This window comes from Saimiri boliviensis, chromosome 8, assembly GCF_048565385.1.
Source record: "Saimiri boliviensis isolate mSaiBol1 chromosome 8, mSaiBol1.pri, whole genome shotgun sequence".
Lineage (NCBI taxonomy): Eukaryota > Metazoa > Chordata > Mammalia > Primates > Cebidae > Saimiri > Saimiri boliviensis.
This window is the reverse complement of record NC_133456.1, coordinates 78,952,283-78,965,097: the sequence shown is the minus strand read 5'-3', so window position 1 is coordinate 78,965,097 and position 12,815 is coordinate 78,952,283. Positions and strand designations below refer to the sequence as shown.

The 12,815-nt window shown below is 35.1% G+C and overlaps 1 protein-coding gene across 2 annotated transcripts in view; it reads left to right on the top strand.

Moving 5' to 3' along the window:
• The first annotated feature begins 8,914 nt into the window (after positions 1 to 8,914).
• TMEM207 (transmembrane protein 207) overlaps positions 8,915 to 12,815 on the top strand; it is a 27,381-nt gene continuing 23,480 nt past the window's right edge. The window contains exons 1-2 of one of the 2 annotated variants that reach the window (XM_010337723.3): positions 8,915 to 9,178; positions 11,069 to 11,106. In XM_010337723.3, coding sequence (XP_010336025.1) covers positions 9,104 to 9,178; positions 11,069 to 11,106 — 113 coding nt within the window. In that variant the 5' untranslated portion in view covers positions 8,915 to 9,103. The remainder of the gene's footprint in view (positions 9,179 to 11,068; positions 11,107 to 12,815) is intronic. The other variant, XM_003927015.3, reaches the window with a different exon arrangement.

The following is a 12,815-nucleotide window of genomic DNA, read 5'->3' as shown; positions in this document are numbered from 1 at the left end:
TTAACAAGACTAAAAGAAATAAAAACACAAATATATTACAGAGCTTGCCAGAAAAAAATAATCTTTCCTTCACTGCATGGTAAACATTTCTGAATGGGTCTAAAGCAGTATTTTAGTTAAGCATTGTGTGTATATTTATTTACTTGAGTGGATTTACTCAAAATCATTACATTGAAAATTCACTATGCGTTTTATAAACTGATAAGCAAAATTGTCATTTTACTATTTATTATTATGAATAATGCCAAAAGATGAAAAAAGTTACCTACAAATGTATCTGAGTCAGAAAATATAATAGTAGGATACTATTTTTTTAATTTAAAAGAAAAAGATCATATCCTTTAATTCAGCTTATATAACTTATTATGATTCAATAGTTGTTGGTTTTTATTATCTTTGTAGAATAATCTTAAGCTTCACAAAAGGAAAGAAGTTGCTTTTTTTTTTCGTGATTCTAAGTTGTTCTGAATATAATTTTCTTATGTTGTTGCCAGGGAGTCATGAATGTCACTGCAAGTGCAATTTTTTGTTCTTATTTTGATTTCCATTGACTAAGCCTTTCCCTTTTCAGCCACTTAGTGTCACCCTATCACAACCCAAATTACAGTCTGAATTACAGAGACAAAGTGCTCCTGTCCTCAGCCACAGTGGAATGCAGACTCCATGGAGCATAAATTTTCCCTAGGGCATTCACTGGTCAATTTTTTATTTTCTTTCACGTTCCTCATTCAAGAGAATTTTTGGCAAAATTTTGTGATAGGAAAATGAATACTTGCCTTCCTTGATATTTTGGTACATTTATAGCCTAAATTGTTTTCATCATTCTGTTAAAAATCTGATCAACTATTAACATGTTTAACACCTGAATAAAAACTAAGTAAAGACATAGTTAATTATTAATAATACACTGAAGTACATGCAACTATTTTGTGAGTTTGATGTTAATAGTAGCAAGCATCACACCTGACATTTCTTCAGCTGGAATGATCTCTAGATGAGATACTAACCATGGTGTCACCTTGCTAAAACATCTAAGCAGTTTCATTTCTTGAAAGGAAAGACTCGTACAGTCTCCTTATTCCAATAATCAAAGCCTCCATGGTTTGTTTGTTCCTGCATTCCTGTTTCTAGCCTCATTGAAATTTTTTGTTGCCATTTCCCAAGTGTGTCTTACACATTCTTGGCTCTGTATCTTTGCTCATCTGTTATCTTCACCTGAGATGCTCATTACTTTCACTTTCCTTTTACGCATACTTAATGATCTATTTCTAATATTGTATCCTCCGTGAAAGTTGCTATGAAGTAGATACAAGGTTTTAAACACAAAGCATTCAGAGTCAGAAAGTTTCATCATCCTCCAGTTAATGTATTACAAGTGTGGAGAAATGTTTCTACAATCCACATTGTCCATAGTATATTTCTTCTTGTGTCTCATTATCTAACACTGGACACATCTAAACAAATACCATGCCTAAACTATTGTTAACAGGGTGAATTAATGTATAGCACAAATGTTTGAGCCTTCTAAGGGGATATAACCTAAGCTACATGGAAGAGTAGTAAATAGTTCAATAAAACCATTACTATAAGAAAAGAGGAATAGATTTTGGTTAGGCAGTCATTATTGTTTTTAGCTCTTTCCAATGCAAAACTAATTGGTGGCTCTTTAAATTCAAATTGCTTTCTCTTTACACGATTAAAGAAAACATATTCCAGTTATCTGAGTGTTTGACATGAGAAACAGACTTGAGACTTCATCTCTGTATCCCCAATGTCAGGCACACAGTGAGTATTAACAAAGGTCTGTGGAAGCAAATGCCATCAAGCGCATTCATAAGTAACAGAATGATGACTCTGTATGTACTCCACGTCTAGATACCAACACACTGCAGTTAAAGGGAGAAGAGGAGCATTTGTGTACACAAGCTGCTGGCAGGCACAGTCATTTCTTTTCCAATTCCTCTTCTCTCACTTCCTAGCTACATGAATGTTGGCAGGTATACATGTTCTATTGTTTTACCATCTCCATCTGTCCATCTGTAAAATAGAATGACTTTACATGAAAATAAGTTATGGTAAGCCTTAAGCTATCACTATTTGTAAATTGCTTAGCCCAGAGTCAGAGACTTGGTAAATAGTAGCTACAGTTAGTATGATCTGCTTAGATCAGAAAGTTGGTAGCTACTTTGGTCAGTGTGATACGTGGAAATAAAAGACGGCTCCAGGAACTTGTATTCTTTCCACAAACCAAACAGAACCTATTTTCATAGTGATGGATATGCCTAACAAGTCACATTTGTCTTTTATTTACTGTCATGGAAACAGCAAAATTGATACCTTCCAAATTCTCTCATCACCTCTTATGGATTTAAAACAACAAAACAAACAGCTCAAAAGTATTCTTGATTATTATTTTTAATATAACACTGACTTTAATATTTATGTACAAAGTGAGAAAACTTGGCAGCCCAAAATGAAAGTAGGGAGGGAGGTATGTCAAATGAGATGTAAAAGAAGAACTAAGAGTATTTATTCTTTCTGCACCCACAAAGGTTTGGGTAATACTTTGTATAGCCAATTTTGAGTTAGAATCTAAACTTTTAATATTTGACAATGAAGAAAATTCCAGTAAAAGGAGTGAAAGGAACTATGGAGCAGAGTTTAATATCTGCTACATTGTATTTAGTAGACCAGTAACTGGCCTATTAAAAGACTGCAATGTTTGTTCAATGATTTTAAAAACAAACCAGAATTTGTAATTTTTCAGGAATTCGATAATGTCAGTTAACAAAACAACTTCTACCTTTACACACATCTAACCTAAGCATACTTTGTCAATTATTACCATAAACAGTGCCACTATGGCAAATGTTTAACTCCAAGTTATGTCAAAGCACTTTTCAGACTGATATAATTTGTGTTAAATTTGCAAAGGACTACACTTAATGGTCCATTTCAGACATGGCCTCTTAGTTGCTGGTACAATCTAGTAATGAATGTAGAACAAACCAATGTCAAGTTTTTCTACTCAAAAAGTTGTAAAGACACAATTTCCCTAAGCTGGCCTTAGATTCATCTAACAACTGTGCCCATGTAGTAACATTGATTCTCTTCTTTCCTCTTCATATTTTTCTGAATAACAGTTTCTCATGTTCACATGACATTAGCTTAATCAGTAAAATTCTAGCAAAAGTGACCTAAGCAGCTTACTTTCTAGTCAGCCAGCTGTTAACGATGATTTTTAACCAGCCTCTAGGCCAGCTCACTTTAACATTATTTAGTTAATCAACTAGTTCATCTATTCATTAAATATTTATTGAGGACTTAGTATGTGAGAGGTTCTATTTGGGGTACTGAAGAACACAGTGAATAAAAGAGGCAAAATCTCCTTTCTTTATAAAGTTTTCCCATCCAAGGGATGTGGAAAAACAATAAATTTTGTGTATGTAGTATTACAAATGAGCATTTTCCAAAATTCTTTGGAAAATACAAATTACAAACACAGGATAGGGAGTGTTGGCTGGGGAGGAGATTGTGTGATATCTATTAGAGCAACTGAGGAAAAGATCACTGAGAATTTGGCATTTCGGCAAAGACCTTACAGAAGTGAGGAAGTAAGCCATATGGAAATAGTGAGAGGAGCATTTCGGACAAAGGGAAGATCAAATGGGAAAACAGGAGAATGCCTGGGAAGTTTGTAGAAAAGCAAGAAGGCCAGAGTGTCTAAAACAGACTGAGATGAGAGGAGATTAGTAGGCCAGAAAGAGAAGAGAGAACAGATCTTGTGAGGCCTTCTAAGCCATAATAAAACCCTATTTGTTCCACTTCGTGGTAAGTAAGAAGCTACTTGGGAGTTTTATGTGGAGAAGTGACAGGATCTGACATAATTAAGAACATCATGGCCAGGCTTGGTGGCTCACACCTGTAACTCCAGCACTTTGGGAGGCCAAGGCAGGTGGATCACCTGAGGTCAGGAGTTCGAGACCAGGCTGGCCAACTTGGTGAAACCCTGTCTCTACTAAAAATACAAAAATTAGCCAAGCATGGTGGTAGGGACTTGTAATTTCAGCTACTTGGGTGGCTGAGGCAGGAGAATTGCTTGAACCGGGAGGCGGTAGTTGCACTGAGCCAAGATTACACCACCGCACTCTCCAGCCTGGGTGACAGAGGGAGACTGTGCCTCAAAACAAAACAAAACAAAAACAAAAACAAAAACAAACATCATTCTGGTTGCTATACTGGGGATATATTGTAGTGGAAAAATAGAAGTCCCTGTTAAGAAACTATTGCAATAATTTTGGTAACATATGATTGTGGTTGGTGAGTCATTTAGGCAAAAAATTCTTAGTCAAGGTAGTAAAATGTGTTACGGGTCTGTATATAGTTTGAAATTTGAGACTACTGGATTTACTGATACGTTGGATATGATATATGAAAGAGAGAACTAAAATATATTTATAAGATTTCTGGACTGAAAAACCAAAAGGAAAGGGTTTTAATTTACTAATATAGGAAATATTTGGAGGGAACACAAAGGATAGAGAAGAGATGAGAAAAATGAGAGGCTAGGTTTGAGTTTATTTGCAGATGTCTAGTATATGTCCAATGATGACATGGATGTGATGTGACATGTGATTTTTTTCTTCTGCTGCTATTACAAAAATCTCCACCCCAGCCAACTGATAGTCTCCTCTCAACTCAGCCTTTTCTAGGCACTCTGGCTTCCTTGCCTTTCCACAAACTTCCCAGACATTCTCCTCTCTCAGGGGGCTTCCCACTTGATCTTCCCTTTGTCTGAAATGCACCTCTCACATTTTCCATATGGCTTACTTCCTCACTTCCTTAAGGTCTTTGCTGAAATGCCACATTCTCTGTGATGTTTTGCTCAGCTGCTATATTAAATATCATAACAATCTTCTCCCCAGCCAACTGATAAGGAGTTGACAGTTAATTATAGGAATTCAGGGGAAATATCTGGATGGAAGATACAAATTTCGGAGTTGTCAGTTTATGGATGATAACCTATGTGGATGTATATAGAAGAGAAAGAGGTCTGAGGACTGAGTCTTAGGGCATCCCCAACATGTCAGGTCTAGAGTGTTGAAAAGAAATGATCAGTAAACTGGGAAGCAAATCAAAAACCGTATTGTTCTGGAAGCCAAATGAAGAAGGTAAAGGAGCAAAAAGTAATTAACTGTTATTAAGTAATGTCATTAATTAACATCAATTAAGTAATGTCAAATGTTGTCCATTAAAGTAAGATGAGTTAATATTGACCATTGATTTAGCAATGTAATCAATATTTCCTTTCACTAAGGAGAAGAAGCAAATGGAGTAACTAAAGACTCAAAGAGCCTGCTGCCTCATTTTAAGTCCTCCTTATATTATCTCAGCTTCTACTGTTTCCATGGACCTCTGCATTAATTTTGAAATTCTTGCCTATTTTATTTTATTTTGTTGTATTTTATGCTCCAATAGTCAGCATCTTACATCTGGGCAATACCTGATTTCATGTTAATATTTTCAATGTGATCTTTAATAAAATTATCTGAGAAAGCTAAGTCAACATTATCATTATTTTAGAAAACACCGTTTGTATAAATAACTGTTTATCGTCATTCTGCTGATTATTGGTGACCAAGGCTTCCAACCTCCTACAAGCTAAACTGGTACCTTTAATTTCAATGAAGAGAGTAGCTTTAATTTCAATAAAGTAGAGGTGCTTCCTTGCTTGTTCTTTGGACCTTCCTTTATGCATGCCCACTTTTATTCATACCTTCTATTTATTCTCACTTAATTCCTTGAATCTTGGTCTTCAATCCTTTCGAACAGCTGCATGCCATGACCTTTAAAGACAAATATTGATATGACTTCAGAGCTTCAGGGAATTTTGACTTATGTCGGCCTCTAAATCCAGAGGATAGTTTTCACATTTCCTGAACTCCAGTCACTTCTGAAGGATATAGTCCTTCTTATAAAGAAAAAAGCCAGGTGAATAACCAGGACTGTGAAGTTGAATATATGTGCACCCATTCTCTTGTAACAAAGATGTAGATAAATTGTCCACCGTCCGAGTACTCGGTGAACCTTATACACGACCACAGTACAAGTTCTCTTTCTTCTCCTACAGATTCTTTTCAAGTTTTGCTTACTTCTACTCTTATAATCAAACATAAAAAGTTCCTAGAACTTTAGTGATCTAATGACCATATTGCTATGCATAGTAGTCATCCATCTGCAGCTTCACTTTCCAGTCATGACAATTCACTGGCACCAGTTCATGCACATAAGAATGCAGTTGGACAAAAAATTAATCACACATTTTAAGTGATAAGATATCATATGTACCCCATAAATATGTACAACTATTATGTACATATAAATTTTTTAAATCATGCACATGGTGGACTGTCTCTGTGCCAATTTTCTGGTTGTGATACTGTACAAAAGTTATGTAAGATGCTACCACTGGGGTAAGCTAAATGAAGAATATATGGAATTTCTGTATTAGTTCTTAAGATGGCATGTGAATTTAAAATTATCACAAAATAAGATATTTTAATATTAAGTATATATTTTTTAAATTATACAGGTAAAATTGCATTCATGGTCAGATTTTTTATTCCATGACCATCACACTGTCATGTTGCTAGGAAGGAAATGTACTAGAGGAAAAAAAATGTCTTAGGCAGAAGCTATTAGGCTGGTCTTTGGAAGTGACATGGGGAAGTCACAGAAGTAAATGATAAATGGCAATCTAGAAAGCGAAAAGTAGTAATGAATATAAATTTTGATTTTAGCACCAAATATAATAGCGGTGTTTGCAGTATTATTGTGACTATAGGCTCCATCTCCACTCAGCCGCCATACTCCTAGTAAGCCAGCTGCTGCAGAATCATGCATTTTTTTGACAAGATTTAATCCATGTATCTAGTTGGTCATTATTGCAGTTTCTGAAGCAAAACCAAATATGCTCCCTGTATTTCCATTCTATCTCTTTTCTAGTCATCTGACTTCCCCTTCCTTTCCCAGAAATTCTTAAGATCGTTGACTCCGCTGACGGAAGTCAGGCTTCTGACTGCCTAATAAATAAGTTCACCAGTGAAAAGCCTATTTTTCATTCTGTTTAATTACAGACTTCAGAGACACTCAAAATGGAGGGTGTCTTGGGGACAAATAATACTGTGGGCTTGGTTTACTTTTCTCTTATTGGCGTTGGCACCAAGCCCTTCCTCTGCTTTGAAATTCATGGCTGTGACTGTGGCTGCATACTAAACAGACCGTGGCCACCACACAGTCTGCTTCATCCATCCAGATGCAGCTCAAGTAATCTGTATACCGTGATGGCCAACTCTGTGGAGTGGTTTAGGTAACTAACATTGCTGGTTTGTTTCTAGCACAATCTATGTGTGTGATCATAAATGGGTTCATATATTACAATTTGAATTGAATTTGATGAGCTACACTGGAGCTCAAATTGAAATATTTTCATTCTGCATTGTAGATCATGACCTTCAAAATTGGCCCTTAGAAGTGACCGTATGTATAAAATAATTAGATGATATATAAATAGTGTAAAAAATATCAAAAAATATAAGAAAGCAACAGTGAAAAGTAAGTTTCCTTTCCACGCTTGTTTTCTTAGTTTCCAATTTCCCTTTTATAGAGCAACCACTGTTAGCAGTTTCACGCAGAGACATCCTATGCATATATAAACATATATGCCTAGGTTTTATGGATGGAGAAAATACTATAGCTCTACCTTCCTATGTTTTGCATGCAAAAGAAACATGATGTGCCCAATATTTTGTGTTTTTGTTCCTTTTATTCAGTAACTATTAGAGACCTCTCTATATCAGCATCTGTGATCTGTCTCCACCTTTTCAGATTCCTGGTATTCTGTTGAACATATATAACAATTTTGCACTTAGTCTTTCAAAGTTTCATGAATTTTTGCTGTTTCTAATATTTTCTTAACACCAAAAATGCTTTGATGAACATCATTGCATATAATAATTTGTGCCATATGTAAGGGTATTTGTAGGTACATTCATGTATATTACAATATTCTATCTAAGGGTATATTTACTTTTTATATTGATGTATATTGTTTTCCAAAGAAGCTGTAAAGTTTTCTCAACCACATATGAGAGTATTTGTTTCCCCGTATTTATCCTTCCTCCCTATATTATCAGTTTTTGAACTTGCCAATCTGCTTATAATTCTAAAGTATGTTTATCTAATTACAAATAAGGTTAAGCATCTTAACAATCACTTGTTACATTCTTTCCACATAACCATTCAGCTCTTCATCATTCCCTGAAAGATACTCATCTTCCCTTCAAGCTAGTTTAAAATGGCAGCTTAAATAAATTTGTTGATTTGAGTCTAACCTCTCCATTTCTGAACTCTCTATTCTTTTACGTGTATCTTACTATTTACATCTATCAGTACTAATTTTTGTACAATGTCATTGCTCAAGACACCTTAATATACAATAGTTTAGTGCTGCTTCTTTTTTTCAGAATTTCCCTAGATATTCTTGCCTTTTTGTCTGTTGTAGTGATGGAATTGTTTTATAAAATATAAACTGAAATATACCTTGTTGGAATACACATTGTATATCATAACAATGAGACAGGGAAAGATTTATGCCTACGGTTGGGTTAGATCGGGAACTGAAAATGGTGTGTAGGAGAGAACAAAGTGTACCAACAAAGGAAAGAGAATTGAATAAATGTTCCAGGTATGAGATACTATTAGAAACCCAAAAGCTCCCTGAATAAAACATGCACTTGAATGTGGAAAGTTATTTAAGTAGCCAGCTAACTCTGTAAGTCAGCATTTATAACCCCTACTTTTAAAGACCTTGACAAACAGTGCTAAAGTTCTGACCTTAAACTTAAATTCCTTGGGCTCTTAGCACCTGCAAGCATGCACCCAACATTCCTTCCCCTAGCATGCACTTCACCAGTCACAAGAAGCCATCATTAATCCATGTCCTGACAGGAAGCATAACTTATAGAGAAGCTAGTATGTTCTGAGAAAGAAGGAAGTAAACACAGGCAGCAAACCACTACCCTAAGCTGACTGTCCTTTAAATATGTCAAGATCCAGACTTTTCAGTGTCACTTCAGTGATCTCAACAATAGGGATCTTGTGTTTGCTGCTATTCCAGGTAACTATCTCTCTTTCTGGAAAAAGGTACTTTGGGTGCTTGAATTGCTAAAGATTTGTATGTGAGCAACTTAACTGTTTCTACATTTAAAAGATTTCCTTCAAGTGTTAGTAGCATCTTATGATTTATTGTATTCATTGGTCAAAGGGACAAGAAAATGTCCATTAGTCTTATTTCTCCCTTAATTAGTTCTATTGTTATTGAAATAATGTGATTGCATATTTAACCTTTGTTTAACTTTGCTATGCTGTATTACTTAAATTCAAAATGCTATTGATACAGAAAAAAATGCTATGGCTGGATTAATTTAAGATGTGTTTACTGTTGCCTGCAACCATACTTGATGCTTGACAGTTTTTCAATGCTGACTGATGTAGACAGAACCATTTTAGGATTTATTTCAGTTCCTCTGCTCCAGCATCTCTTTCTGACTCACCTGTATCTCTGTATCTGTGTTACTTCAATACAAGGTATCTGAAAGATTTAGATCTAAAGTATATTACAGCTTTGCCTACTTCTTCGTAATAACTGGAAGTTTGACAGCTAATGTGTTGGCAGTGAGGTGCTAATAATGTAAAACTGTGTACTGTTTCTAGGGTACAATGCACAGAAAAGACATGGAAGTGACTTGAAAGTGAAATGCTGGCTTTATTTGTTTATCTGTTAAGCTGAATCTCAAATGATTTCATCTACTCATAAATAAACTTTCTTTATGGACAAAATGTGAATGTTCATTTTCTTTTTACTTAGTATGCAAATCTATTTGCAGCATTCTAGCAAAAAAGAATGCAACTCATTTTCTGTGCTTATAAATTGTTCATTACCATGCTCTCTAATGGCCAATTCATGGCTCCATCTGCAACTCCACAAATCTCTTTGCCCAGATAAACTTGGTGGAGTAAATACAAGGTGCTGAAGAAGATGCATTTGGGATTAAGGGAGAGAAGACAAATCTCACACAGAATTCCCAAGTCAATCACTTAAATTGTGTAACTTCTTACTTGTAATTTTATTTGCATGTTACAGTCCAGGAAAATAAATACTTCCACTGACTCAAACTCAGTGTTTAGAGCTACAGATAATTGCCATTTGAAGACATTCTCATTGCACAAGGAAGGAGTCCTGGTTCAAAGGGTCAAGCAAGCAAACAAACAATAAAACCTTTAGAAAGAAGTGCCTTTTTCCTTGTGATTTAGGATATGAGATGCTGTAACCTATGACACTCAGCTCAGAAAACTCAGAGCATTATTTTAGAATGCTTATAGAATAGAGCTTTTCAAACAAAGCAACCATGATGATTACTTTTTTTTTCTCTTCTCTGATAAAGAGAAGACTGTAAATATCAACTGTAATGTCATGTGATCTTAAATGGACCTTAGCCTTAGATCAGGTTAAAGCCACCCTTTCATGCTTGTATTTAATACCTATTACTAATAGGATTGACTTCTGTTTCCACTTATGTACTTGGAACTTGTTTTTTGTTTTTGTTTTTGTTTTTGTTTTTTAGTGAAAATAATACTCACAAATAATGAACCTCTGTCCTCTAGCTAAAACATGAAAACAAAAAATGTATGATGAATAAAAACTCTTTAGAGAAAGCAAAATCTACTTACAGAAAAAACAGAAGTTGTCGTAAAATCCATTTATACTGGTATGTGAAAATGGAATCTGGTTCACAATATATACCTTCTGCCACTGCTGAGCTTAAGAATCCACCCAGAGATTTTTTTCAATTAAAATTCTGTGTACCGACAATAAGCTCTGCCACAAGCTTTTAATTAAAAAAGCAAACGAAATGGTATAAACGCACATTGTCTCTAGATGCTGTTTGTGTTAAAGGATTAGACTGATGAGATGTTTGGATTTTATTGTTCTAAACATGTGTTTCAGTTGGTGCTCTCGGACCTACCATGTGAAGAACATGAAATGTAAGTAAACAGTGAAATACTCCATGTTTTTATTTAGTATTTAAAAAATTCAAAGCATAAAAAAAGGCTTAAGTCATTAGCAAAGGCCCAATTGAATTTCAAATGATCATTATATTTATGTAAGAAGAAAAGTAAATAGTTTGTAAATGCAGATGACTCATTTTTTTTTTGAAAATAGAAAAGGTAATTTTCATTATGATCACTTTTGTTAAATAAATAAGGGGCCTAGCTGATTTGCATGCTGAATTTCTCTCCTGCAAGGTTTCAAGGTTACTTTTAAGTTCACAAAAGAATCACAATGTTATGTATGGTTGCATCCAAACTCAAAAGTCACAGTGACCAAGGGAGGCAGTTTTCTGTACAACTCATTTTAAAATACAAACAAACTAACCAAAATTCTAACCTGAACTGTGTGTATATTTCAAACTGCTTGTGATATGAATTATGTGAATAATTTACTTAATTTTTTTCACTTTTTATGCTATAGACTTAATGTTTCTCAGAATTCTGTTAAGGAGATAAAGAGAAGGTGTCATTAATAATTCTACTGATAATTAATAGCTGTAATTCATTGTGACTTGGTGCAAATATCAGAAAAGTACTTCCATCCAGCACTGTCTTCTCCTGGTTGCAGCACTTACTATTAGCCAGCTGTTTTCAGTTTTCTTTCTTTCCTTCCTTCCTCCCTCAATCCCTCCCCTTCTCTCTCTCTCTCTTTCTTTTTTCTTTTTCTCTCTTTCTTTTCTTTGTTTCTTTCTTTCCTTTCTTTCTTTTCTTTTCTTTCTTTCTTTCTTTCTTTCTTTCTTTCTTTCTTTCTTTCTTTCTTTTTCTTTCTTTCTTCCTTTCTTTCTCTCTTTCTTTCTTCTTTTTTTGACTGAGTTTGCTCTTGTTTCCCAGGCTGGAGTGTGATCTCAGCTCATTGCAACTTCTGCCTCCCAGATTCAAGTGATTCTTTTGCCTCAGCCTCTCGAGTAGCTGGGATTACAGGTGTACACCACCACGCCTGGCTATTTTTTGTATTTTCAGTAGAAATGGGGTTTCACCATGTTTACCAGGCTGGTCTTGAACTCCAGACCTCAGAAGATCTGCCTGCCTTGGCCTCCCAGAGTGCTGGGATTACAGGTGTTAGCCACCACACTTAGCCACTGTTTTCAGTTTTCATTGTCTGTTACCCTCAATGTCATGCTCTCTGTATAGCAGGAGGCTATGACTGTATTGTACAGCAGAGGCCATGCTAGTTGAAATGTTTTCCTACACCCTGGGAGCAGTCACCTGTTTTTGGTGAACCATCTTATGGTTAACAATCTGCTTATTAAATTTGCGCTGCTCTTTCAGCTTTTGCTTGGCTCTCCATTGTTATTTCTTTATGTTAGTTTTGGAACTGCTTTTTCACTCCGTCTTATGCTGTTTGTGATGTAACACAGATTTTGTTTGTATGCTTATCTGACTAGATTTCATGCCTGCCCTCATTTTTATCTCCTCATCTTCTGCCTTGGACCCAGAATAACAAAATAAAGAAGTTCAGAACTGGAAAGGATCTAAAACGTTGAATCCAACTCTAATCAACATAACAGAAAAATATGGTATTAAGAAAGTTTTTATGTTGACTTTAGAGCTACTGAAGCTACTGCTCTCCCTTTTAAATGAAAGAATTGAAACCTAAGACAAACAGTAAATTAGTGGTAGGATTTCAACTGGTACTTAGGTAT